The sequence below is a fragment of the Halichondria panicea genome, chromosome 3 (genome assembly GCF_963675165.1).
Source record: "Halichondria panicea chromosome 3, odHalPani1.1, whole genome shotgun sequence".
Lineage (NCBI taxonomy): Eukaryota > Metazoa > Porifera > Demospongiae > Suberitida > Halichondriidae > Halichondria > Halichondria panicea.
The window spans coordinates 6,910,866-6,935,393 of NC_087379.1; the positions used below are offsets into that span (position 1 = coordinate 6,910,866).

The 24,528-nt window shown below is 43.9% G+C and overlaps 2 protein-coding genes and 1 long non-coding RNA gene across 5 annotated transcripts; 1 reads left to right on the forward strand and 2 right to left on the reverse strand.

Moving 5' to 3' along the window:
• Positions 1 to 936: 936 nt before the first annotated feature.
• LOC135334008 (uncharacterized) lies at positions 937 to 2,078 on the reverse strand. 2 transcript variants are annotated; one of them, XR_010394170.1, is made up of 2 exons: positions 1,867 to 2,078; positions 937 to 1,296 (listed from the first exon to the last, which is right to left on the reverse strand). It is a non-coding gene; the product is annotated as an uncharacterized LOC135334008 (long non-coding RNA). The 2 variants fall into 2 exon arrangements; XR_010394171.1 differs by having other exon boundaries at positions 937 to 1,371.
• Positions 2,079 to 2,292: 214 nt separating this feature from the next.
• Positions 2,293 to 21,452, forward strand: LOC135333965 (deleted in malignant brain tumors 1 protein-like). The gene is made up of 30 exons (XM_064528996.1): positions 2,293 to 2,468; positions 3,257 to 3,598; positions 4,312 to 4,626; positions 4,960 to 5,148; positions 6,214 to 6,387; positions 6,579 to 6,741; positions 7,568 to 7,752; positions 8,139 to 8,333; positions 8,591 to 8,881; positions 9,176 to 9,346; positions 9,857 to 9,987; positions 10,210 to 10,408; positions 10,625 to 10,823; positions 11,429 to 11,574; positions 12,559 to 12,689; positions 13,088 to 13,283; positions 13,822 to 14,016; positions 14,271 to 14,393; positions 15,043 to 15,378; positions 16,072 to 16,271; positions 16,566 to 16,725; positions 17,213 to 17,366; positions 17,815 to 17,954; positions 18,536 to 18,856; positions 19,175 to 19,369; positions 19,728 to 19,901; positions 20,058 to 20,231; positions 20,440 to 20,557; positions 20,875 to 20,957; positions 21,243 to 21,452. The coding sequence occupies exons 1-30, from the start codon at positions 2,390 to 2,392 to the stop codon at positions 21,308 to 21,310; spliced, it is 5,547 nt and encodes a 1,848-aa protein (XP_064385066.1). The 5' UTR covers positions 2,293 to 2,389; the 3' UTR covers positions 21,311 to 21,452.
• A 425-nt stretch (positions 21,453 to 21,877) lies between these two features.
• On the reverse strand, positions 21,878 to 24,514 carry LOC135333985 (tRNA N(3)-methylcytidine methyltransferase METTL2-like). 2 transcript variants are annotated; one of them, XM_064529020.1, is made up of 10 exons: positions 24,389 to 24,514; positions 24,262 to 24,303; positions 24,014 to 24,105; positions 23,834 to 23,894; positions 23,691 to 23,775; positions 23,163 to 23,231; positions 22,974 to 23,113; positions 22,625 to 22,731; positions 22,492 to 22,557; positions 21,878 to 22,136 (listed from the first exon to the last, which is right to left on the reverse strand). In XM_064529020.1, the coding sequence occupies exons 1-10, from the start codon at positions 24,472 to 24,474 to the stop codon at positions 21,955 to 21,957; spliced, it is 930 nt and encodes a 309-aa protein (XP_064385090.1). In that variant the 5' UTR covers positions 24,475 to 24,514; the 3' UTR covers positions 21,878 to 21,954. The 2 variants fall into 2 exon arrangements, with proteins under 2 accessions (XP_064385090.1, XP_064385089.1); XM_064529019.1 differs by having other exon boundaries at positions 23,163 to 23,273; positions 24,389 to 24,513.
• Between the last annotated feature and the right edge of the window lie 14 nt (positions 24,515 to 24,528).

Below are 24,528 nucleotides of genomic sequence, written 5' to 3' on the forward strand. Positions count from 1 at the left end.
CATCTACAGTATACTCTCAGTGAGAGTGAGAGGAGATAAGGCTGCTTCCTTGCAACTAGCTGAAAAGTCTGAGATCTGCTATGTTGCAGCTCAACAGCTAGCCTCGATCCCAGGCCGCACTTCCCGCTACAGCTAGTTTCAAAGGCCGGTGAAGGAGGCTACTCAACAGCATGCACAATAGCCTCCTTCACAAGGCCTAGGAAAAGAGGCCTGGGATATGATCGAGGCTACATACAAAACATTGCACAAGGAGCAACAGCAATAGTTGACCTATGCACTTTATTAGTAGCTAGCTAGTATGTCCAGCTAGCTGTAGCTAGCCTACATCCTTTATACTCTTAGTAGCTAGACTTGGCTATTGTCTAGCATCTCTTAAGTCAGTGAGTCTACATGCAGATGCAGAAGTAACAAGGTTGGTGGCAAAATTGTTGTAACCTCAGACTAGCAATACATATGTACATAGGTACTTTTTTCAAAAGGGGGGGGCTTCAGCCCCTCAAAATCACCCCTGGATCCGCCCCTGCATAGCTGCACCATAGATGATACAGTACTGACGTGGATGTGAAACGTTTCCGGATTCCGGTATTCTGCTTGAAGCTATCATAGTAACGAGCATATCCGAGGTAATTTACTAGTTTCCGTAAATTAGGCAATTTGTTCCAAATAAACGCCGAGGGAATTATCGAGGTTATACCAAGCTGTGTAAGTGAGTTGGCAGAACTGGCCAGAGACAGATAAAAGAGAATCTATGCATTAACAGAGAGGATATTGATGCTGCAAGTGTATTAAGCGAAGACAGTAGTAGTGACTGTGAGGAGGTAGAATGAGTAGAGGAAGTACAGTCCAGTGCAAGATGATATTAACTATTCTATAATTAGTCTAGTAAATAGTCTATAATTATTATTTTATAGTAGATCTACCCCTGTACCCATGTAATTATATCCAAAAAGCAAGCCACTCAATGTTGGTAGCATGCATGTAGATCAAAAGAAGTGTGGCTGACTCGTAACACTAGCATGAGATAAGCAAACGGCCCGGTGAAATTGTTGATGATCTGTACGTGTACGTGTACGTGTACATGCTAATAATTATTATAATAGTCTTGAGAGTATTAATTTATAGTACACGATAAACTGTTTCTTGATCGTTTACGAAGTGGCTGTGAGAGAGACACATTCCAACTTGCCGGTTCGAAATTCCTATACAAGTGTAGATACACGGCACTTGAAAAGAGGTTGGACGTTAATGCTGTCTTCACCGATGGTGTTGCCTAGAGAAGTAGCACTCGAGTAGGTCCTGGGATAAATTTCACTTGATAGTATAATTAGCTAACATTTGGCAATTGATATCTTAGCTCAGCGAAAGACAACACTGCAATTTGGAAAGTTAATGACATGTACATGTACGTGTGAACTTATTGATAGAAATCATAATTGTAGTTGTAATAAGAACGTAGCATTAATTTTTGTTTAACAGTACATGTACATGGATTTTACATATTTTTCTTGAGGCTGTATTTTTCCAATAACTTTACTGTATGCTTAGTTAATAGATTCTCCTGCTGCATCAATACACGAAGGTTTTCATCAGCTAAATATGCAAAAAGTAGGCTCAACAGGTTTAGAAATAACCTCACGCAAAAAGTGCAACTAACTCATGCTTTAGCCCTTTCTATAGCACTTAAACTTTCATAACAGTTGTCAAACATAGATTCTCCTCGTAGTTTACAGTGTACTTCAAGTATTACTACTGAATGGTAACCTGAATATTTACTGTCCAAGCCAAAAATCTCACACAAAGTATTTTTACAGGAAAATTTATGCTAAAATATGATATTCTCCCATGAGCTTAGAGAACTAGTCTTACCTACAAGCCCACTGCAAGTATCAATGTGTGCCAGTCATTTTCACCAGTTTTCAGACACAGAACACTGTTTACTACGCTCTGGTTGCTATATAAACATGACAGTTACAGGGTTTCTAACATAATCTGCTCGTTACAATGATAGCTTCAGACAATTCCCGTGGACCCCTCCGGATACTAGGCCGTTTCACATCCACGTCAGTACTGTATCATCTATGGCTGCACGTACGTATGCATACGTGCACTGGTGCAGCCCACGGTATATTATACTAGCCTCGATTCCAGGCCGCTTGCCTTGTTCAAGCGGCCTGGAATCGAGGCTAAGGTATATACTGCTCTATTGCCGTATTTTCTCCTCAGGTTATATTAAAGAAAAATCGGCATAGGCTATGAATATCCTTATCATAAGTACACCACCCACACACATTCAGTCACATGAACATGTAACATGTACTTGTCCAAATCATAAAATCCACTGGCTAGCTAGCTATATCTATATACTGTGCTGAATAAGCTTGCTGTAGCCATGATGTCAAGGCTTGCACCTGTGGGGTGCTTTGCATGGCTCCTGCTACTGACTTGCAGCTCACCCAACCCAGCCTCAGGTGAGAGGAGTGTAATTTAAACCTGATTTATAATTATGTTGATGAGTTGATAGTACTTTACTCCTATGTTTAGTTTGTGGTAAATTATGTCGTTTATGATTAGTCCATTCATCAGTTATTGATCGTAGTATACTCCCTGACATTTGTTATTATAAATATGCAAGGGGGCCGCCACCGGCAACGTCTTGTTATAAAGCATACTATTAAAATCCTTTTTAAGAGTGCTATTGGCAAGTGCCAAATCATGACATGCACGGTATAGTATAGTATGACCTACATGTATTATGTGACTCAGATTGTAATTGTTAATGGCCGGCTCTAAAAGGTTATTACCGTAAAAACTCTATTTAAAGCGACACTTTTACGTTTTGCAAAAGTGAAGTTTTAATGTAAACAAAAAAATGAATTTATATGGTGCTATGGGCGAAATGCCAACTGTCGCTTTAAATAGAGGGTCGCCTTAAATCGAGGTTTTACGGTAAGTCACTAAATAAAGGTGATAGGGCTTACATAATAATTAAATTTTAATAGTGGATTCATAGCTACCTATTAAATCTCTAGTGCGGGAATGAGGTCACAAGAATCGTAATTCTTAGCTAACAGTCTAAACAACCTTGCACTGTTATATCATTCAACACTTATACATACTATCATAATGGATTGTGTGTAGACTGATACAACTTCCTGTATGAAGGGTTTCGCCCCATTATTATTATTATCAACCAGTCTACGTGTCTGTCTGTATGCGCGCCCTCAAGCACTTAATTATCTCACCCACACACACACAGCACAAAATCTTCTCCGAGTTCGCAACCCCAACACGACTGACGTTGGGTCTCAATACGAGGGAATTGTGGAGGTCTTCCACAACGGTGCCTGGGGCACTATCTGCAACACTCAATGGACTCTCAACGATGCACTGGTGGCTTGTCGAACAGCTGGCTTCTCCTCTGCTGTACGTGCCGTCACGGATGGTTCCTACTATGGGGCCGGACAGGGATCCGTGTATTTGAACAATGTTCGATGTACGGGGGAGGAGACTACTCTGTTCAATTGTTTGTACTCGTCCTGGGGTAATGTGCCCAGCTCCTGTGACCATAGCAACGATGCTGCTGTTGTCTGCTCTGACAGTAAGTACCGTATATTTCGAGGGTATAAACTTTCGCGGAATGACCGTTAGAAAAGATTTTCGCAGATTATTTCTTCACGGAATGGCAGCCTTTTTGCAGCATGCATGCGATATTAAATTCGTGGGGTATAAATGTTCGCGGTACATGTGCTTCATCAGCGAAAACCGCGAACATTTTTATACCCTCGAAATATACCCGCTATACGGTATTATGAAACATGTAATAGCTTGCTTGGTCATGTCTGATGTAATACAGTGCAGTGTGGTAGGAGTCTCAATGTCTAGCACTTTTATAGCTTCCATTGTCATAATTACAGCAGCAATCACGCACGTTTTGGATTCAGTGTCGTGTGCATAGTAACACGTACATGTACACGTACGTGTAATTATTGTCATTATGATCACAAATCCTGCATAATTTAAATGTGCCTTCACGAATAACTATCGACATATAAATGCAATGCCATGCTTGTAGTACTGTACTTCCATCGACTCGTACGTACGTTGCAGTAGCCAAGATTACAAAATGGTTTTTGTAAAAATTAATGGTGCTAGGCTGTAGCTTAAGCTGCATGTGTTTCATGTGCCCATTGAATTTGTATACAGGACCTAGTTTTGAGTTTGTCCATACCCATACAGAGATCAATTGAGTTATTGGGTGGGAGGGTGGGCCATAAGTCAAAAGCAGATTTCATCCACTGTATTTACACACAGACGTTGCCGTTCGATTGGTGGATGGAACGAGCCCCAACAAGGGACGAGTGGAGGTCTATCACAGCGGCTCATGGGGGACGGTCTGTGACGATGGCTGGACACTGGAAGATGCGGACGTAGTGTGCAGACAGCTGGGTTACCCTTACGCCCTCGAGGCACACCGCTACTCCCATTTCGGTGCTGGAACGGGCACGATTTGGATGGACGACGTTCATTGCACGGGTAACGAGACGCATATTGGGGACTGTCCCTTTGGTGGGTGGGGAAGGCATAATTGCGGACACTACGAAGACGCTGGAGTGACTTGTGCTAATGGTGAGACATGTTCATCTGTTGTCAGAATTATGCTACGCTGGTGTAGATTTACTTGGCGACAGCTGTTTTGATGTTTTCACAGTGTACACTCTTATGCTCTGAAAACTAAGCTACAGTGTACATGTATTTCCTTGTTTATTTAGCGTACAGTGTATTTTCTGTAGCTAGCTATGTATTTTTACTGTAACAGTGGCTTGTTAACATCATGCATTTGAACATTGCATGCAGATTACTTACATGTATGTATATGAATTCAAATCTCAATGCGAGCGTTTGATCGTTGTTAGGAAACATAGTACAAACACCACACCCACCCACACACACACACACTAGCCACATTTACTGGTGAAACGTTCCCCATTCGACTGGTTGGACAGAACGCCAACGGTCAAGATACCAACTCTGAGATTGACTCCTCCGTAAACTCTGGTCGTGTGGAGGTGCTCTACAATGGAGCCTGGGGCACTGTCTGTGATGACAGCTGGGGGATTGAGGATGCCAACGTCGCCTGCAGGCAGCTAGGTGAGTGTGTGCAACTGTACATGTATTCAGCATCGTACGTACATATACTAACTACAGTAGAATGTTTTGCGAGCATCAAACATTTGTGATTTTGCGATTTTCGAACATTTCGCAAGAATAAAATTGCAGAAAGACGTACAGTGCTTCCAGCTTAGAGAGTAGATTACCACAAATTTGTGTATACAGTAGAACCTCAATTATCCGGACACCTTGGTTCCAGAAGCAGGCCGGATAAGTGAATATGCCGGATAATCGAATAGATAAACCACGCCTTGATCCACCCACTTTATTGATAAACAGCAGTGCCACATGGTTGTCTGCGCATGCGCAGAAGATAAGCAGGCATGTCTCCATGGTAACAACTGCAACGCGCATGCGCATTTGAGGGACACGCCCGTTTTCTAAATCTGATAAAAAGAAACTGCCAAGCCGGATAATCGAGGTTCCGGATAATGGAGGGCCGGACAATCGAGGTTCTACTGTAGCTGTACTTAAATGTAAATATCTTTCGATTGGAACATTTCTAAGAAATTGTGCTGATACCAATGTGTAGGTGAATGACCAAGCTACAATGTACTCCATTTACTGGTTTTTAGGTACACTTTTGGTTAGAGTAATATCTTCTGAACATTTTATAGCTTAGCTTTAAAAGTTCTCTGGTAAGTTTAAAAATAAATGGGCTACATTCTAGCCAAAACTAATGCAATTGTTAAGATCTCAAAGTGTGCTGATTTGGCTCATTCGCAAAGGTTTTTCGTGCGCAAATATTCTAGTAAATACAATGTACATGTACATGCAGTACATGATTAAAATTTTTATACAGACCACCTGTGTGCAACAGTGCATGCAGTGTACAGGCCACCTGCAGTGATAATGGGGAGGTGGAATGAAACACTAAGAGTGCTGTGAAGCCTTTATATTTTGCATTCTGTGCCCTCCTATAGACTGTGGTTTAGTTTGTATGACCTAGTAATCCTTATAAGTGACCCCTCTAAATAATCCCCGTAATTGATATAATTATACTGGTACTTCAAGCTTTGAAATAACTCCCTTTTCTCTGCACAGGTTTTGTAGGAGCTTTACTGGCTACCACTAGAGGAGATGGTGCTTATAACCAGACTATTGTGTTGGACCAGGTGCGTTGCCTTGGAGACGAACCCGCCCTGTCTCTGTGCCCTAACAATGGCTACGGAGTAAACAACTGTGGACACTACGAGGACGCCGGTGTCATCTGTGAATGTGAGTGGTGTGGGCGTGTGTGTGTGTGTGTGTGGGTGGGTAATGTGAGTGGGTGAGGGAAATTTGTTGATTTTTAAAGATATGTGAAAGTGAAAACTAACATAATTATTTTGTTTGTGTTGTGTGCACTAGCTGTTATAGTGTCAGTCAAAATAAATTGTGTATCACTCCGTCTCGTGTTTTGTGTCCAGCCGCTACTGCTGCTAACCAGTCAATCATAGTGCGTCTAGTGGACGACTACGCTACGACTAACAACACGCTGATGCAGGGACGAGTGGAGGTGCTCTATTACGGAGAGTGGGGCTCCATATGCAACGACTTCTTTGACATAAACGATGCCAACGTCATTTGCAGGTACCACTCAGCATAACCTCGTGATGTGCCCAGCATTTTCCAAGTGGTGGCTTATTTTAAGTTATGGCCGTTAAAAATGCTCTATTTAACGCTACGCTATGTAGGTCTCCTTGATTTTGAAGGTACTAGAGTTGGCTCTGTAACAGAGTTCTGATGGTCCAAATTCTGATTTTCTGAAAGTTTAGAAAGAGTCTGTTGCTCTAATCCCAAATTTGGAGTGGGCTAATTACATGTATATATGTAGTTTAATGTAGTTAAACGTAGTTAACGGGGAAGTACCCTAACCGCGGCGTTACCTCGGGTACACGCTATGATAACAAAGGCTTGGCCCTCTGGCCTTACCGCGCATGCGCAGTATCTGCCACACACGTGTCAGTAGCCATACTGTTGGAAAAGACCCAGCTAACTCTTTGCCTCCCACCCTCCCATTCACATCGGTTAGAGCCCTAACCACCTTTTCCATCCGACGATGTTGATTTATCGGTTTGGGGGGCTGAACGAGGGCCCCCAACACTTAAGTGCTTAAGGCTAATCGCGGGGCCCCTCTCTCAGTACTCCCCCCAAAAACCTAACCGCAGTCACGTGACCTCCAACCTCTAGCGCAACAGAGACGTGGGGCACGTGACCTACGCTTAGACCCGGTACTGCCAAACATATGACATAATATCCTCGCGCCGGATATGACGCCTTCGCTATATACCACAATCTGTACAACCGTAGTTAAACATAATGTATATAGTCCATGGTATTTTGTCAAAAACAGGCCCAAAATAGACTTTCTGTAGCTGATTCTCTTGTATCTTACTTCTCTCTCCCTCACTCTCAGAATGCTCGGATTTGATCACGCTATTCGAACAGGACGCTCCAATTATTTTTACTACGGCAGGGGGACTATCTGGATGGATAATCTACAGTGCTTGGGCAACGAGACTTCCATAGCGGAATGTGATTTCCCTGGGTGGGGCATACACGACTGCTACCATTACCAAGATGCGTCCGTGGTCTGTGACTGTGAGTGGTCGTGTGCATCCAAGCATTCATTGTAGCCAGAGGCAGAGGGAGGTCCGACATGCCTGCACCAATCACTACAAGTTGTTATCCAGTGTCCGCAATGACATCAATGCACTGAACTCTTGTGTAGTGGTGCACGTATGTCGGACCTCCTCTGAGCCTGGGGGGGGGGGTAGGCTATACAGTCTGATATGTGCACTCTGGCAAACACTTCCTGCATCAAGTATTACATTTGTAAAATGTAAATTAGCTTTTGTGTCGTTTGAAAAAATATGTTGAGTATGTTGAGCTAGCTTTATATACAGTATATAGATCTAGGTTGTATATGGTAACCAGCCTGGGAGTCACCCCACCCCCTCCACACACACACACACACACACACACAGCTCATCGTGAGGGTGACGCTGTGAGACTGGTGGGCGGTAGTGCTTCCTCGGAGGGACGAGTGGAGATACAGCATAACGGAGTGTGGGGGACAGTCTGTGATGACTTCTGGGACGAGGATGATGCCACTGTTGTCTGTCACCAGCTGGGCTTCTTTGGAGACGCCACAGCACTGCAGGGGTCACAGTTCGGACAAGGTGAGTGGGTGGGGGGAGGGGGGATACTATTTTTCACACTATTACACGTATTATACATGTATATAGCTGCCTATAATTATTATAGTAGAACTTGTATGTATATTTTTTCCCCGTTGTTTTGCTATTTACGAAGCTAATTTTTGAAAGCCTTCACTATTTTAGTTTTAAGCATCTCTCAAAATAAAGATACTGTCTGTACACGTAGGTTGATCTTGGTAAAGCTTTTCTATTTCAGATTCTCATTGTTTTATTATTAGAATCTTCCTCTCAAACTATTTGGATGGACAACGTCAACTGTGACGGCAACGAGGAGTTCCTTAGCGACTGCCCTAGCAACGGGTGGGGTAACCACAACTGTCGTCACGTAGAGGACGCTGGCGTAGTGTGCGCTAACAGCGGGTATGGTATCCCCCTTCGTCTGGTGAATGGAACTACGTATACTAATGGCCGACTGGAGGTATACTACCAGGGCCACTGGGGGACAGTGTGTGACTCAGGGTTCTATCAACAAGACTCTACCGTTGTGTGCAGACAGCTGGGGTTCTTAGGTGAGTGGGTGTGTTGCTATGGTTTAGGAAGTGAAATGTGCGTGTAAATGTACCCCCACACCATTACCCCCCTCACATCATCACCCCCATCACATCATTACCCCCTCACATCATTACCCCCACCCCACCATCACATCATCACCCCCCCACCCTCACATCATTACCCCCCACCATCACATCATTACCCCCCACCCTCACATCATTACCACATCACTAACCCCCCCTCACATCATTACCCCCCACCATCACATCATTACCCCCCACCCTCACATCATTATCTCTCTCTCTCTGCAGCTGCTCTCCGGTCTTACCGTAACGACCACTTTGGTGCTGGAGAAAATATTCCCCTCCTCCTCGCCTACCCGTACTGCAATGGCCGAGAGGCACAACTAGCCAACTGTTCCGGTATCCGCTATCAGAGCAGAATACCTAGCTACTGCTCAGCTGTGGGTATCGAGTGTCTAGGTGAGTGCCCTTAGGCTATAGACACGCAGCTGTTTGTTGATAGAGTCAGTCTAACAAAACATGTGTATATTAGTGTATACGGTATAAGGTACATGTATAAGGTACATGCAGGGCTGCATCCAGGATTTTAGATCGGGGGGGGGGGCGAATTGGGCAATTTAAAAATGTAGGAGGGGCGAAGTCATCAGAATTATAGCAGTACAAATGAATCTGCCAGATCCTGGGGGGGGGAATTACCCCCCTCGCCCCCCCTCAATGCAGCCCTGACATGTACATGTATAATGTACATGCATGTATGAGGTACACTATAAGGTACACTATAAGGTACATGTGTAAGGTACATGTGTAAACAAATTCCACTGAACTATTTCGTGACTGAAACTGATTGAGCGTATCTAATACATGTTTACGTGGTTTAATTACATACTAGCTGAGTACAGTGTATGCTACATGTACATGTAATAGTTGTACATTGTGAAAACTCATAATTATAAATGATCCCTCCCACAGAGGGTATTGAGGCCCCGCCCCCCATCCGCTTGATTAATGGGAATTCTTCCAGCGAGGGACGTGTGGAGATCTTTATCCAGGGTCAGTGGGGTACCGTCTGTGATGATGGCTGGAGTACGAGAGACGCAGAGGTGAGTGCAAAGATCTAACATAATCATGTGTAATGTACGTGTAAATGTGTTGTGCGTTAATCGTCTCCAAAAAGGAAATTTGAGATTTGAACATTTCATCTTAATCACTGCCTTTACGCACGCGCACACATACACACACATACACACACACACACACACACACACATACACACACACACACCTCTCTCACACACACACACCCACACACACACACACGTGTAGGTGGTATGTCGTCAGCTTGGTTACCCTAGTAGCGGTGCAAGAGCCTACCAGTATGCACGATACGGAGAAGGAGTGGGCCCTATCATCCTCGACAACGTGTACTGCAGTGGCCTGGAGCCCTACCTCACAGACTGTCCTAACAACGGTTACTTTGTACACAACTGTGGTCACTATGAGGATGCTGGAGTACACTGTGAACGTACGTGTGTGGGAGGGGGGAGAGGGGTTGCCATAAGCTGTTACTTACACTTGGAGAAAAGCAAATTTTTGGTCAAAAAATAAATTATAGCTCAGAGATAGTCGTCTATAATTATAATTATGTTAGATGTGTCTTAGAGCTACAGAATGCATGTTTCAGTTTTACTAGTTGACCTTCCAAACTCTTGTCATGTGACCTTTGACCTTCCCCACACAGCTCGACTATCGGGTACAGACTTTGTGAACCCTGTCCGCCTCCTAACCAATGGGTCGGTGATTAGCACCAACGAGGGCACCGTGGAGATACTCTACAACGGCGCATGGGGCTCGGTGTGCGATGACTACTGGGGCTTCAGCGAGGCGAGAGTCGTGTGTCGAATGCTCGGATATGTGGACGCCATCAGAGCGTACTCACGGTACCTACCATTGTTACACCTACCGTACAGCGGGTTATGTCAGAGGCATCTCTAGGGCTGCATCCAGGATTTTGGATCAGGGGGGCGAATTGGGCAAATTAAAAATGTAGGAGGGGCGAAGTCATCAGAATTATAGCAGTACAAATGAATCTGCCAGATCCTAGGGGGGGCGAATTACCCCCCTCGCCCCCCCCCCCCTCAATGCAGCCCTGATCTCTATAATTTTATAATGTTAGGCTCTGTTTTGGAGGTGTCTATAAGATTTAGAAGCCTAAAGGCACTGATTTAGTATTCCGAGTGTAGCGAGGGTACTACAAATGGCTGAGGGCTTCTAAATCACATGGACACCTCCAAAACAGTGTCTATAGATACTTCTTTTTTTGTCAAGGTTTGCGCATGTGCAAATCTTGCCAAACTGAAGTCAGGCTCGTGCAATGTGGGTTCCAATTTACCTCGAACCTCGAAAATTGGTTTACTTTTGGTATTGAACTGTCAGAGTGTGGTCGTTTAGTTTGAGCAATCCGCACAAATACCCGCTGTATGGTATACTCAAATTGTACATTGCAGATCGAGATTCTCAATATTTCTTCTTCCTCTCGTTTCAGTGCGTACTTTGGTGCAGTCCGTGGTGACATTTTCCTTGACAACGTGCAGTGCGTGGGTACAGAGTTCGAATTGTCGGAATGTGCTCATCTAAACTTCACTGTCCACAACTGTCAACACTCGGAGGATGCTGGAGTTGCCTGCACTGGTAAGCTACTGGTGGGAGGGGCAGGGGGAGGGGCTGTAGCATTAAATAGAGCATTTTTGAACGGCCATATCTTTAGTTTCGTTGGTCCAATAACATAGCCTCGTTCCCAGGCCTTACTTTTTCTTGCTGTTGTCACTGTTCATCCACAGAGAGCACATCCATAAACATAAGAAAGACATAGTGAGGCAGCAAAGAAAGAAATGGGCGTACAGAAAAAGTAAGGCCTGGTTTGGGAAATCGCGTGATCCACAAGGATTTTTATGAACGTGGGCGATATGTAGCCCACAATCGTGACGTAGGTATTCTCCCACGCATTCGGAGTAAGACTGTACTGAGACAACCACCAAGCTGTGCTGCAAGTCAGATCAGAGAACCAGCGTGGCCAGCTCTGGTGGCAGTAGCTACCTGCTATAGGATAATGATGACTAAGCTATTCTACTATAGCATGTAGAAAGACACAAGAAAAGGTAATAGTGATAGAATCTAAACACACAATCTAGACTAGTAGATCATCTAGCTAAGCCTAAGGTATAGCTAGCTATAGTGCTTGCAAACTTCCAGTTCCAAGTCCATGTCCAGCTTGCTGCAGGCAAAGTTTTACTAGTCGTAGACCTCTGCGTGGGCAGTCCAACATCTCTAGCTCAGTATGCCCACGCTCATTTTCACCCTTCTACCACCCTTCTACCCTCACGCGACTTCCCGATACAGGCTCTCCTTTTTCCTAACTTTACGTCTATTTCTTTCTTTATTCCTCCAATTAATACCGTATTTTATCTCATTGAACGAATAATACAGTATTTTATCTTATTGAACGATTGTGATAAAGAACAGAAAAAGGAGAGCCTGTGTAGAGGCTACCAATAACAGTAATTTTATGATTTTCTGAAAGCTTAAAGAGAGGCCTTTCAAAATCAAAGTCTAATTGGGCCACAACATACTATAGACGTAGCTATATAAACACTAACAACTTCCCCACCCCACTAGACCACACCCACAGTCAGTACCCGATCAGACTGGTGGGCGGGGCCGGTCCCAACGAGGGAAGACTTGAGATACAGTACGAGGGAGAGTGGGGTACTGTCTGTGACGACCAGTGGGACCAATCGGATGCTGTCGTAAGTAGAATTCGATTTCAATATACTCATACCGTGCTTTGCAGCTCACTTGGAAATTTAGGGCAAATAGTAAATTGCAAAATTGAGATCCGTATAGCGGGTAATTTTCGTTGGTGCAGCAATTTTCGTATGAACTGCCCATTTAAAGATTCGTACAGCTCAGGATAGTTACGTTGTACCTCTTTTCATATGATGCTCTACAATACGAAATATCTGAAAATAAAAAAAATGTCCATGATACGAAAATACCCGCTATATGTGTATGTACATGTTAACATATAAGACCTTTGATATTAATATTGCCCCAAACTTCCAAGTGAGCTGCAATGCACAGTACAACAAATTGCATGTAAAAACTGGCCCCAGTCTTTAATTTTGTTCCCCTGCTTCTTTGTCAGGTGGTGTGCCGTCAGTTGGGTTACGCTCGAGCGACTCGTGCTACAGTGAGAGCAGAGTTTGGCCAAGGGAGCGGACAGATTTGGTTGGACAATGTGCACTGTACGGGGGAGGAAGATGCCATTGATCAGTGCTCCTTCAATGGCTGGGGAGACCATAACTGTGGCCACAATGAGGACGCGGGCGTACAGTGTGAAGGTGGGCGGAGCTGTTAGCCTTAACAGCTGCATACTTGTATGTATGAGTATGATGTGGTTAGTTCAAGCTAGAGCTCATCACTCTTGGTTCAAGCTAGAGCTCATCACTATTAGCATTAGAAATAAAGTGTATATAAACTTAGATTAAAACTTAGATCTAAAAACAAATAATAATAGCAAAGAATAGAACCCGTGGCTTATCTACTGACTAGAAGCTGCTGCATGATTGCCTAAGCCATCGAGTCAGCAAGCTGAGTCTGTCCCAATCTGTGTACAAGTGGCCCTGTTCACATGTACGTACACTGTAATGTAGCATTTTCTGTAAAATGTTTTATCGGGTAAACATCAACAGGACTTTATACTGATCACCCATGCTTCAATAATAATGTTAGATGTGCGTGCTCTTTACATGTAGTACCATCATGCAGCTCTTAAATGGATTATTGCTTTTTCTTTCAGTTGTATTTCCTATATACGCATAGAAATGTTTCTTGACTGAAAGGTTGTTCAGTTATTCTCCTCCCCTCTTCTTCGTGCAGGTGAGCTCCTCCCCATTCGTCTGGCCGGGGGTACCTCTCCTCTTAACGGACGAGTGGAGGTCTACTATAATGGGACGTGGGGAACAGTGTGTGATGACTATTGGGACATTCGTGATGGACAAGTCGTCTGTCGACAGCTGGGCTTTGTCACTGCCCTTGCTGTACACGGCACTGCTCGCTTCGGACAAGGGGAAGGTGAGTGACCGAAAAGCTATTTAGCCTCGGTAGTAAAGTGTCAGAAAGTCAATTTTTGCTCATAATTGTTAAAGCCAGTAGGCTTTTTAGCACCACTTTTTAGCATTTTACATAATGCATTGAATAATTATTAGTGAGTTGTACTATGCTACTGTAGCTGCAAAATGGAGCTTTAATTTAGTTTGGGCTTTCACTCTGACACTATATTATTCTTGAATACCATATCAGCTGACTGCTTTGCTGTCACTCTGTAGGTCCTATCCTATTGGACGATGTGGCGTGTGTTGGCACGGAGACGAACTTGTTCGAATGCTCAAACGGTGGTATAGGAGTACACAACTGTTTCCATGCCGAGGACGCTGGAGTCACCTGCACCAGTGAGTCATGTGATCTACAGCTAGTTATGCATGCAACCAGAGGAGGTCCGACATGCGTGCACGAATCCCTACAAGTGGTGCTGGTGCATTTGGCCTGGACGTTATCACGTGACCGCATTGACATCAATGCACTGAACTTGTAGTGATTCGTACACGCATGTCGGACCTCCTCTGCATGCAATTCTTTACAGCCTGTAGTAGCTACATGTAGCTACAGTTAAACCCAGAGGAGGTACGACAGGCGCGGTGCAGCTCAAGCAATTAGCCTTTGATTGAGCAATAATTATCCGCCCACGCCCCGCCCACGTCGTATGTTTTTGCTGCATACATGTACATAAACAATTATCACTGCAATGCATGCAAATGGGGTCAGGTGTCATATACGGCACCGGATGTAATTTTGAAGGGGGAGGGGTTCGGTTAGCTTAGGGAAAATAACAAAAATTAGGGCGTTTCCACATCCGGTGCCGTATAAGCCACCTGATCCTGCAAATGCACTGACTTTCACCAGCACATCCACTGTACAATGAACCTCGTAGCGGACAAAACCTCCAAAACACAACTTGTCCGTTATTCGGAGGTTCCACTGTACATACGTGTACACTTATATTAATTGTACTAATAAAACCCGTTTGTTTGTTTCCTCTAGACGAGACTATTCCACGTGAAGACATTCAAGTGCGACTAGTGGATGGTAATGTAACCGAAGGTCGTGTGGAGGTCAGTAATGACAACGGCGTTACCTGGGGAACCGTCTGCGATGACTCATGGGACCTGAACGCTGCCAACGTGGTGTGTCGACAGCTGGGTTTTGATCGAGCCACTGAAGCCATATCAAACGGTTATTTCGGGTATGGTTCTGGTAGTATCTCGATGGACGATGTGACGTGTTTCGGTAGCGAGAGTAATATTGGCCAGTGCCACTACAGCGGCTGGAACGTACACAACTGTGTACACCATGAAGACGCAGGTGTCAGGTGTTACTGTGAGTTGTGCGTGTGTACGTACGTCTGTGACTTATGTTACCATTGTTAGCGCATAAGTCTGTTTAAAGTGGGTTTCGGATTGTTAGTTTTAATACCAATTCAGGATGCTTCTTAATTAAAGCTGCAGTACCTGGGATAAAGTTCAATAGTCAACAGCGTATACCTTGTGAGGTAGTAGCCTGTATAGAGTTCACAACCACGTCTGTTAAATGTATACACGTAGTAGTACACGTAACGTATTCATCATTGCTTGTACAATAGAATTATAATTATACATAATATACAAGGACAGGCAGGGTGTCATACAGGGGGGGAAGAGGGGATATCCCCCCTAGTTCCAATCCCCCCCCCCCCCCAATGTTCATTCATATACTACATGTAGTTGTATGACTGAGTGTCCATAGCTGGCAATTTTACATACTAACAGGGTATTGAAATAACAGTTGATCATTTTTTTAGCAACATTTTCTAGTTACTTTTCTTCTTATTATTATAATTATTTATTTATTCTACTTCAAAATCCATGACACCCTACGCGTAATTTTAGTTTTTAAGGCATGCAATAGCTGGATGCATTTTGTAAAGATCATTGAACCTTACATTAATTCCAAAAATCACCGTCTAGTCAAATTCTAGCATTTTTACAGAGCTTTAAAATATGGTCATAACCCTGGCATTATTCCCCTGTCCAGCGTCCCACTCGCTGGTACGTATCGTGGATGGCCTGGGGCCGGGAGAGGGACGAGTGGAGGTCTACTATGGCGGAGTGTGGGGGACCGTGTGTCACGATCACTGGAGCGTGGACGACGCCAACGTTGTGTGCAAGGAGTTAGGGTACGCCCACGCCATCGCTTACCCAAATTACTCGGCTTTTGGTACCGGAACTGGACAGGTAGGCAACCCACCTAAAACACATTATTCATTTATGTGTGTATGTATAATTATAATAAAAGTGTTTTGACCTTGCATGAGCGTTAATTTGCATCCCCACCCTTCACACCTCACACACACACACACACAGAAGCACTGCACACACTCACACACACACACACACACACATACACACACACACACACACACACACACACACACACACACACACACACACCCCTCACACACACACACACACACACACACACACACACACACACACACACACACACACACACACACCCCTCACACACAGATTTGGCTGACTGATGTGAAGTGTGTAGGAACAGAGACGTCCCTCTATGATTGTCTTCATGCGCCCTGGGGCGAGGTAGGCAGCTGCTCTCACATCTCTGATGCTGGGGTCATCTGTACCAACGTCCCTGTTAACCCATACCCAGTCAGACTAGCTGGAGGTGAGGCTTGAAACAAGAACATACCATATAGCTAGAAATTTCTGCGGCCCAAAAATTCTGCGAATAGCTGTAAAAAAGACCTTCTGCGGATAATATATTATTTCTGCGAATTAAATTTTCAAATTAAGCGTGGTTAATAACCATTTGCAGATACTATTTCTGCGTTTAATCATTCATTCGCAGAATTCGCATAATTTTTGGGCCGCAGAAATTTCTAGCTATATATACGGTACATGATAATAATTGTGTTACTGCTGACAACTATGGAAATAGATTGTACCTTGAACCCTTGTACTTGTATACAGTAGTAGACACCAAAGCTTTGCATGGCCATATACCGTATAGCGGGTATAATTTCGAGGGTATAAACTTTCGCGGAATGACCGTAAAAGGGTTTTATTTTCGCGGAATAGCAGTAATCTACATGTATGTTTGCTCTATAACGGAGCATGATTATATTACTTAACCCTTCATGTACACTATTCAGGCTCTGTGGAGTCCGAAGGTCGAGTGGAGTTTTACTATAACAATGAGTGGGGCACAATATGTGACGACCACTGGACCATCTCCGAGGCAACGGTCATCTGTCGTCAAATGGGTTTCCCCGGTCTTAATGAGTCGCAGCCCTTCGGCACCGTCAAGTGAGATGAATAGATTGATAGCAGATAGCATACGGACCGTATATACATATCACGGTAATCATCTGTGTACGGTGGAAATGTTGGCATTGTTAGCTTTGGTCGAAAATTCATCCGAAAGTAAAAATCATCCGCCATCATGTACTGTACATTACATCACCATTTTTGAGCTGTATGTGGGTATGTCAAAAATGTTGGTGCACAATTTTTCACGGAAATGATCAGCTCTACTCAGTGTCTAACTATGATTGCAGGTATACTAAGTCCCATAGTATATACCTCCTCTGAGGCACTTTTCCCATCCATCCATGTAGATCTTATCTACTTGTGTCTAAAGTTACTTACATGTACATATCTGTATAGTCAGAGTTAATGAATTAGTGTCTGTGAAGACTAGTATATTGATTCTGGCAGTCCAAATAATTCAACACTTCTTGTTTTTGTTGGGCAGGTTTGGATTGGGCAGTGGTCCGATCTGGTTGGACCAGGTCGTGTGCACTGGGACAGAGTACTTCATCCAGGACTGTGATCATGATGACTTCGGAGAGAACGACTGCACCCACACTGAGGATGTGGGCGTCGTCTGTCTCCGTGAGTTACTGCACGGGGTGGAATGCATTTTAGTTGTACTGTAGGGTTTTGCAGAATCTTTGCAACATCAACAAAAAGCGTTGAGGGTTGAGCGTTCCTTATAATTATGCAAGACCACCAGCGGTGCAAAGCATTCCATATAAGGAACACTCAACCTTCAATGCTTTTTGTTGATGTTGCAAAGACTCTGCAAAACCGTGTACTGTATAGCGGGTTTTGAGTGCGGTGTGAAAGACACTGTCCATTTCCATTGAGTGAATTGCATGCACGGCATATACTCACTCTTCGTATTTCTTTCGATTGCGAATTATACGAATGTTTGAAATTTGCAATCAAAAGAACATCGCATTCGAAACCTATAGTGGCCACCCCTTGGGGGCAGACCAACAAGAACTGTAATAAAGAGGTGGCCTGCTAACACAGGTCCCACAAAACGTATGTTATGGAAACTTTGAGGTCCGTAAACTTAGTTGTATTATAGAAGATCACCAGTTTTTAAATACGTGTAGGGCAACCATAATTAATAGACACGTTGTATGTTTCACTGTATGTACGTATGTCCTCTCTTTCTACCTTTGCAGCCTCTAGACTTGATATCCGATTGGCCGGTAGCAACAACCCCATGGTGGGCAGAGTGGAAGTGAACTACAACAACGGAGGCTGGGGCACCATTTGTGACGATCGCTGGTCTATTCTAGATGGCGACGTGGCTTGTAAGATGTTAGGCCACAAGTCGGCACACAACGTGAGTAGCAGGGCACATTTTGGAGAAGGGACAGGGACGATCTGGTTGGACGATGTGTTCTGTATCGGCAACGAGGAGAGTTTATTGGACTGCTCCCATTCTGGACTACGAGTACACAACTGCAAACACAGCGAGGACTCGAGTGTAGCTTGCTCCAGTGAGTTTCCCCCTTCCTGTGTTTGTATACCCTCAAGCATTTAGTACCCTGAGGAATGAAATACAGTCTCAGTTACATGTACAGCAGATTATCTTATGCTTGTTATGTTAACACTCCCCCCACCCACACACACACACCCACACACACACACACACCCACACACCCACACACACCCACACACACACACACACACACACACACACACACACTCACACACACACACACACACACACACACACACACACACACACACTCACACACGTTTATCTGTGGATCTCATGATTACAATGTCGCCCCCCCACACACACACACACACAGACAGTGCCATCTGCCCCGACTTTGTCAATAATAACGGGCAATTCCCGGCCTCCAACCCTAGGCAGGTGGGCCGATGGATCGAGGGCACCACGGTAAATGTCAACTGCGACAACGGCTATGGCCCTGTTAAGAGCAAGTCAAACATCACCTGCGGCTCTGATGGAACATGGATCCCCAACACTCCCATGTGCCTCCGTAAGTCCATCCCCTAATATCCCTATGTGCCTCCGTAAGTCCATCCCCTAATATCCCCATGTGCCTCCGTAAGTCCATCCCCTAATATCCCCATGTGCCTCCGTAAGTCCATCCCCTATTATCGTCCATCCCCTAATATCCCCATGTGCCTCCGTAAGTCCATCCCCTAGTGTACTACTACACAAGCTTTCTTTCCAATTTCCGTGTCGACAGCCGAGGTGTATGGGGTGTTATCTGTGTCAAAATTCACCGACCAACAATTTTTATTTATTTAACAGCATGTACATGTATTGATACGTACACTTCTTGTAGGCATTATGTACCCCCCCCCCACACACACACACACACACACACACAGCCCTATGCTCTGCTCTCTCCCTGGTCAACGGTACGATAAGCTCCACAGAAACCACATTCGGCACACAGTTGACGTTCTCCTGTAACAATGGCTACAAGCTGTCTAGCCCCGAGGGTGTTACCTGTATGGAGAAAGGCGTATGGAGTGGACCACCTCCCACCTGCTCTGAACTTCGTGAGTTCCCAATTCCTGTACTTTAGTTTCTGTTTCCCAACAGCGTATGAATTTTTGTGAACATTTTTCTGATGTCCCCAATTGTAGTTACCCCCCCCACACACACACACCCACACACACACACACACACACACACACACACACACACACACACAGCCCTGTGCCCTGCTCTCTCCCTGGGTAACGGTACAGTAAGCTCAATAGAGACTAAGCCTGGTACAGTGGTGACGTTCTCCTGTAATGTTGGTTACAAGCTGTCTGGACTCCAGAGTGTCACCTGTATGGAGAATGTGACATGGAGTGGCCCAACTCCCACCTGCTCTGAAATTAGTGAGTTAATTGAAAATCAAATTCTCCAAGAATGCCCTGTTTCAGAAGCTGCCTTTCAGTACTTGTGACAATTATTTGTATAATTATGTTAGTACTGTAGCTTGTAGGCAGCTGTACATGTATATAAGTATATAATATTACCTTTTTTTTGGGGTAGTTTTTTTCGCATAGTGCTCATTAGTAACTGGCTTCCTTACCTCCCATACAGGCAAAGGTGGTGTCAGCAGTGGTGTTAGCATTGGTCCGATAGTGGGTGGAGTCATTGGGGGTGTGGTGGTCCTGGTGTTACTGGTCGTGGCTACAGTCATCATCATCTGGAGGATTTCGTGAGTTTATAACCATGGCAACTGAACATGAGTATGTACTTGCCAGTCCAACGCTTTAAATAGAGCACCGTATAGTGGGTTATTTTCGTATGGTGAAAATGTTCATATATTTCATAATTATTGTAAACTAACAAATACGTTACTATTCAATTTAAGTGGGTAGTTCATATGAGAATGTACACCAACCAAAATCACCCGCTATACAGTACCTTAAATGTTTATTACGTAGCTAATGATGTCATAATTATTTATGTTATGTAACTCTAATTATCAATTAATCTCAATTAATTAGTTTTCTCCCTTTTTTCAATTTTCAGAGCATCTCGCAAGAACTCATTCAACCGTGTGAGTATACGGATGGATGACGATCGTGTTAACCTGTTCTCCGGAGCTGACGAGGGTAAGTGGGTGTGGTTAACTAGAAATGGACCTTATTTTATGCTCTGTGTAGCGACTCTTTTCTAACACATTGTATCGACATTAATTATATACTACAAATCATATGTACTATTTTTTGTTATTTACGCTCAACTCCACCCACCCCCACACACACACAATGCTCTCCCTCCCACACACACAAGTCCGTCCACCCCACACACACACAAGCCACCCATCACACACACAACTCCACACACTCACCCCCACCCCCTCACACACACACACACACACACACACTCCACTATAGATACCGATGAGCCGCTGTACACAGATGATGACGATGATGTCAGTCCCCTCAATATCCAAAACTCGTAAACTCTATTAGCAGCTGCAACTGATTGTGTACGAACATTAGCACCTCTCAAAGCTATAGGAGATGATGTCATTAATGTAATATAAACAATTTATGTTTTTTTCATGGCTCTATTACGTTTATCAGTTTGTTTTGTTTTCTTAATTATAATACCAAAAATAGTAACATAAATTGGAGCGTACTTCTTGTATAACAAGGAACCATAGCCATTGTAGTGCAGTGGAACCTCCGTTAACAACCACCTCCGAATAAATTAAGGCCAGCTGCTATATAACGGCCAGGCACCCAGGTCCCAAATGAACAGTTTTAATTGTGTACAAAACAACCTCTCAACAATTAAGGCCACGTACCTCTGTAAATGTATAAAGGCCAAAACATTAATTGTTCCCCAAAGGTGTCCATTATAGAGGGCCGGGTTCCACTGTACAGTATATAGAGGTCAAGAGATGTTGTTTTGCAATGCTGTTATTTGGAACCAGCTCAGCTGGCTTTTATAACGTTGAAATCTAGTGCCTTAGATTTATTCCATGTTACGTTAGTTACTGTACATAAATTGCAGTTGACATATATAAAGCAATTAATGATATCATGACCGCAATTTGCATAATTATAAACAATTTCACAATTAACACACAGTGACACAATTTTAAGTTTCTACATGTGATTGTGTTTTGTCTCGTTGAGGCTGTTCCTCCATTTTCCTGTACTTAGCTTGCACCCAGACTCGGTACATCTTGACCTGCCTCCCTCTGTTGACCTGGAGACGCCTGTCAGTGTACAGCTGCTCCCTCACCAGTCCAGCACTCGTCAACAGAGAGTCCACTTCTCCTGCATGGGGGGGGGGGGGGCATTTAGGTAGTACACACGGTCATTAGTGTATATGCCGGCTGAACTAATATTATACACGTGGTTACTCTCATTGACTAATGAAACATTCAACACTGTACTTAATAGTCTATACACCCTTAGCCTCAATTCCAGGCCGCGTGCATTTCTCTTCGCGGCCTGGAATCGAGGCTAATACACCCCTCCTACACCTCATATTAGCTACAGCACATGATACGGATATGTTATTCAGGTCAAAGTTCAGAACGAAACAATCTAAAATACATATACCTATGTAGGATGTAAACACAGCTGAATTATCCTAGCAACAGTATGATTTTTATTGCCTTGAACTCACCTTCAGTGAAGAAAAAAACTCTCGTACCGTCGCCACGGAGATAGAAGTTATCAGATATACATTTCCCTGAACACGGGAACACACAGTGGAACAATAAAATAAAAAACGGACATTTAATTTGAAAGCTGCTTGCCTTTCTTGAACCTCAGCTGAGCCATGTCGTGTCTCCCATAGTCTCTGAACAGGATCATGCCTCCAGGGCGTAGACACTCTGACAGTGTGTTTATCACCATCTGAAATCTTAGAATATTTTGCTGGTGAAAAACCTTCAAAGGAGCCAAATCGATCAGCAGGAAGTTTGACCATTTGCGATCTACATTCTGGCAAGGACCGTGTGCCAGTTTTTTTAATATACTGTACCAGTGCCAGTTTAGATTTTTGCGATTTTATTGTTGCAAAGTGATCAACGCTGGAAAAGTTCGCATACTTTTGATGCTCACAAAACATTTTAGTAATAAAATCTATTATTAATGCTTGCTTACTTTTCTGGCTGAAGTGCAGACAGCACGAAGATGAGAATGACGAGGTCAATCGATTGTGGTGGGAATGGGAGGGGCTTGTCATGTGACCCAATGTCGTACTGGAATGCATGACATCGAGCCGTATCATAGAGGTCATGTGACTAAAAAATATATATATGACTTCAGGATAAACGAGAGGGACACATGTACCTTTACAATCTCGACTGCTGATTCAGCAAAATCACAACAGTAGATGAACAGGTTAGGGTCAGTGTTAGTCTGCAGGATAGGGAATACAGTGTTGCCAGCACCGCATCCCACCTGTGTGTGTGTTGGGGGGGGGGCTACCAAATGCATCTTTTAGTTTTGAAAAATTGAATGTTTCTAACTTCAAGTTATGACCTCTCAAAGTTAGCTTCGAAAAACAGGCCTGATTCTTAACCACTTATATATAATTATAGCCCACGGTTTTTTCCGGAAGATTGGGCCCGAAAGCAATCGCTGATATCTAAGCGCACTATAATTATTGTAGCATTACCAAACAGCTACTAAATGCATCTTTTAGTTTTGACAATTGGACGCTTCCAACACAGATCAGAGTTGGTAGATTAATTCGAAACCAGTAATTATGATACTGAATGAATGGGGGTTAGTCCAGGCATACTGTATCTAAGCAACGAGTAACCTAAAGCTCTGAACATTAAGACCAAGAGAACAATGGATATGGGAATCACTTACTTCAAACACTTTGAACTTGTCTCCCTGCCTGGAGCCTTTCAATTCCGGAAACTCAGTGAACAGCCAGTGACGGTCTTTGAAGAATCTGATTAATTAAGTAATTTTAGTTAAAATCAATATACGGATTTTTCTTCTCATTGCACCTGTTTTGGTGCTGTTGGTAAAAGCTATGCCAGTAACCAGCTGCTCCTTGCTCGTACTTGGCTGCAGAGGACAAAGGTCACACAACAACTGATTAACAGAGCCTCGATTGAGGAGGCTAATCGATTAGTGAATGAGGTCGAAGTTCATTGCTCTAGCTGATATTCTGGGCTAGCTCTCACTTTGCTCCTCTGGGGTCATTTTAGAGGTAGCGTTCTCTGTCACCTTGTCCAGTGCCAGTTGCTCCTGCGCCGCATCCCATTCCACATTGTCCCTGGGGGCAAACATAAATCGGAATACAAAACCATAAATGCAACAAGTGTCAGAAAGAGATGTAACTAATTAATGCGAATCGCCCACAAGGGAGAGTGCGTTGGGGATAATAGAGAATGTCTGCCATCTTCACACAGAGCTGCGCTGCATGGCGTACCATGCATTGTGCTCAAACACTTGAGAAGGATCTTCCAAGAACCTGTAGAAAATAAGAGCAGCTGACACACAGTACACTAGCAAACCATGGGTAACTATGAGAGCAGACTATGTGTGCATGGCATTACCGACTGCCAAAAGCAGATCTCTTCTGTATTTCTTCAGGCTCTTCAGCACTGCATAGAGCATGAACTGGAGGAGGTCCTTCTGCCATGATTAAATGGTAAAGATCATTAAGTAAGCTTACCAAAAGCAAACTCTTATCTCT

What these genes read in the sequence shown, in the direction of transcription:
- LOC135333965 (XM_064528996.1), top strand. Translation starts at nt 2,390, where the DNA reads ATGATGTCAAGGCTTGCACCTGTGGGGTGCTTTGCATGGCTCCTGCTA. An exon ending in CTCACCCAACCCAGCCTCAG is followed by an intron (nt 2,469 to 3,256) that starts GTGAGAGGAGTG and finishes ACACACACACAG; the next exon opens with CACAAAATCTTCTCCGAGTT. An exon ending in CGCGGGCGTACAGTGTGAAG is followed by an intron (nt 13,284 to 13,821) that starts GTGGGCGGAGCT and finishes TTCTTCGTGCAG; the next exon opens with GTGAGCTCCTCCCCATTCGT.
- LOC135333985 (XM_064529019.1), bottom strand. Translation starts at nt 24,474, where the DNA reads ATGGCAGAAGGACCTCCTCCAGTTCATGCTCTATGCAGTGCTGAAGAG. An exon ending in AGATCTGCTTTTGGCAGTCG is followed by an intron (nt 24,304 to 24,388) that starts GTAATGCCATGC and finishes TATTTTCTACAG; the next exon opens with GTTCTTGGAAGATCCTTCTC. An exon ending in CAGCAGTCGAGATTGTAAAG is followed by an intron (nt 23,114 to 23,162) that starts GTACATGTGTCC and finishes TATATTTTTTAG; the next exon opens with TCACATGACCTCTATGATAC.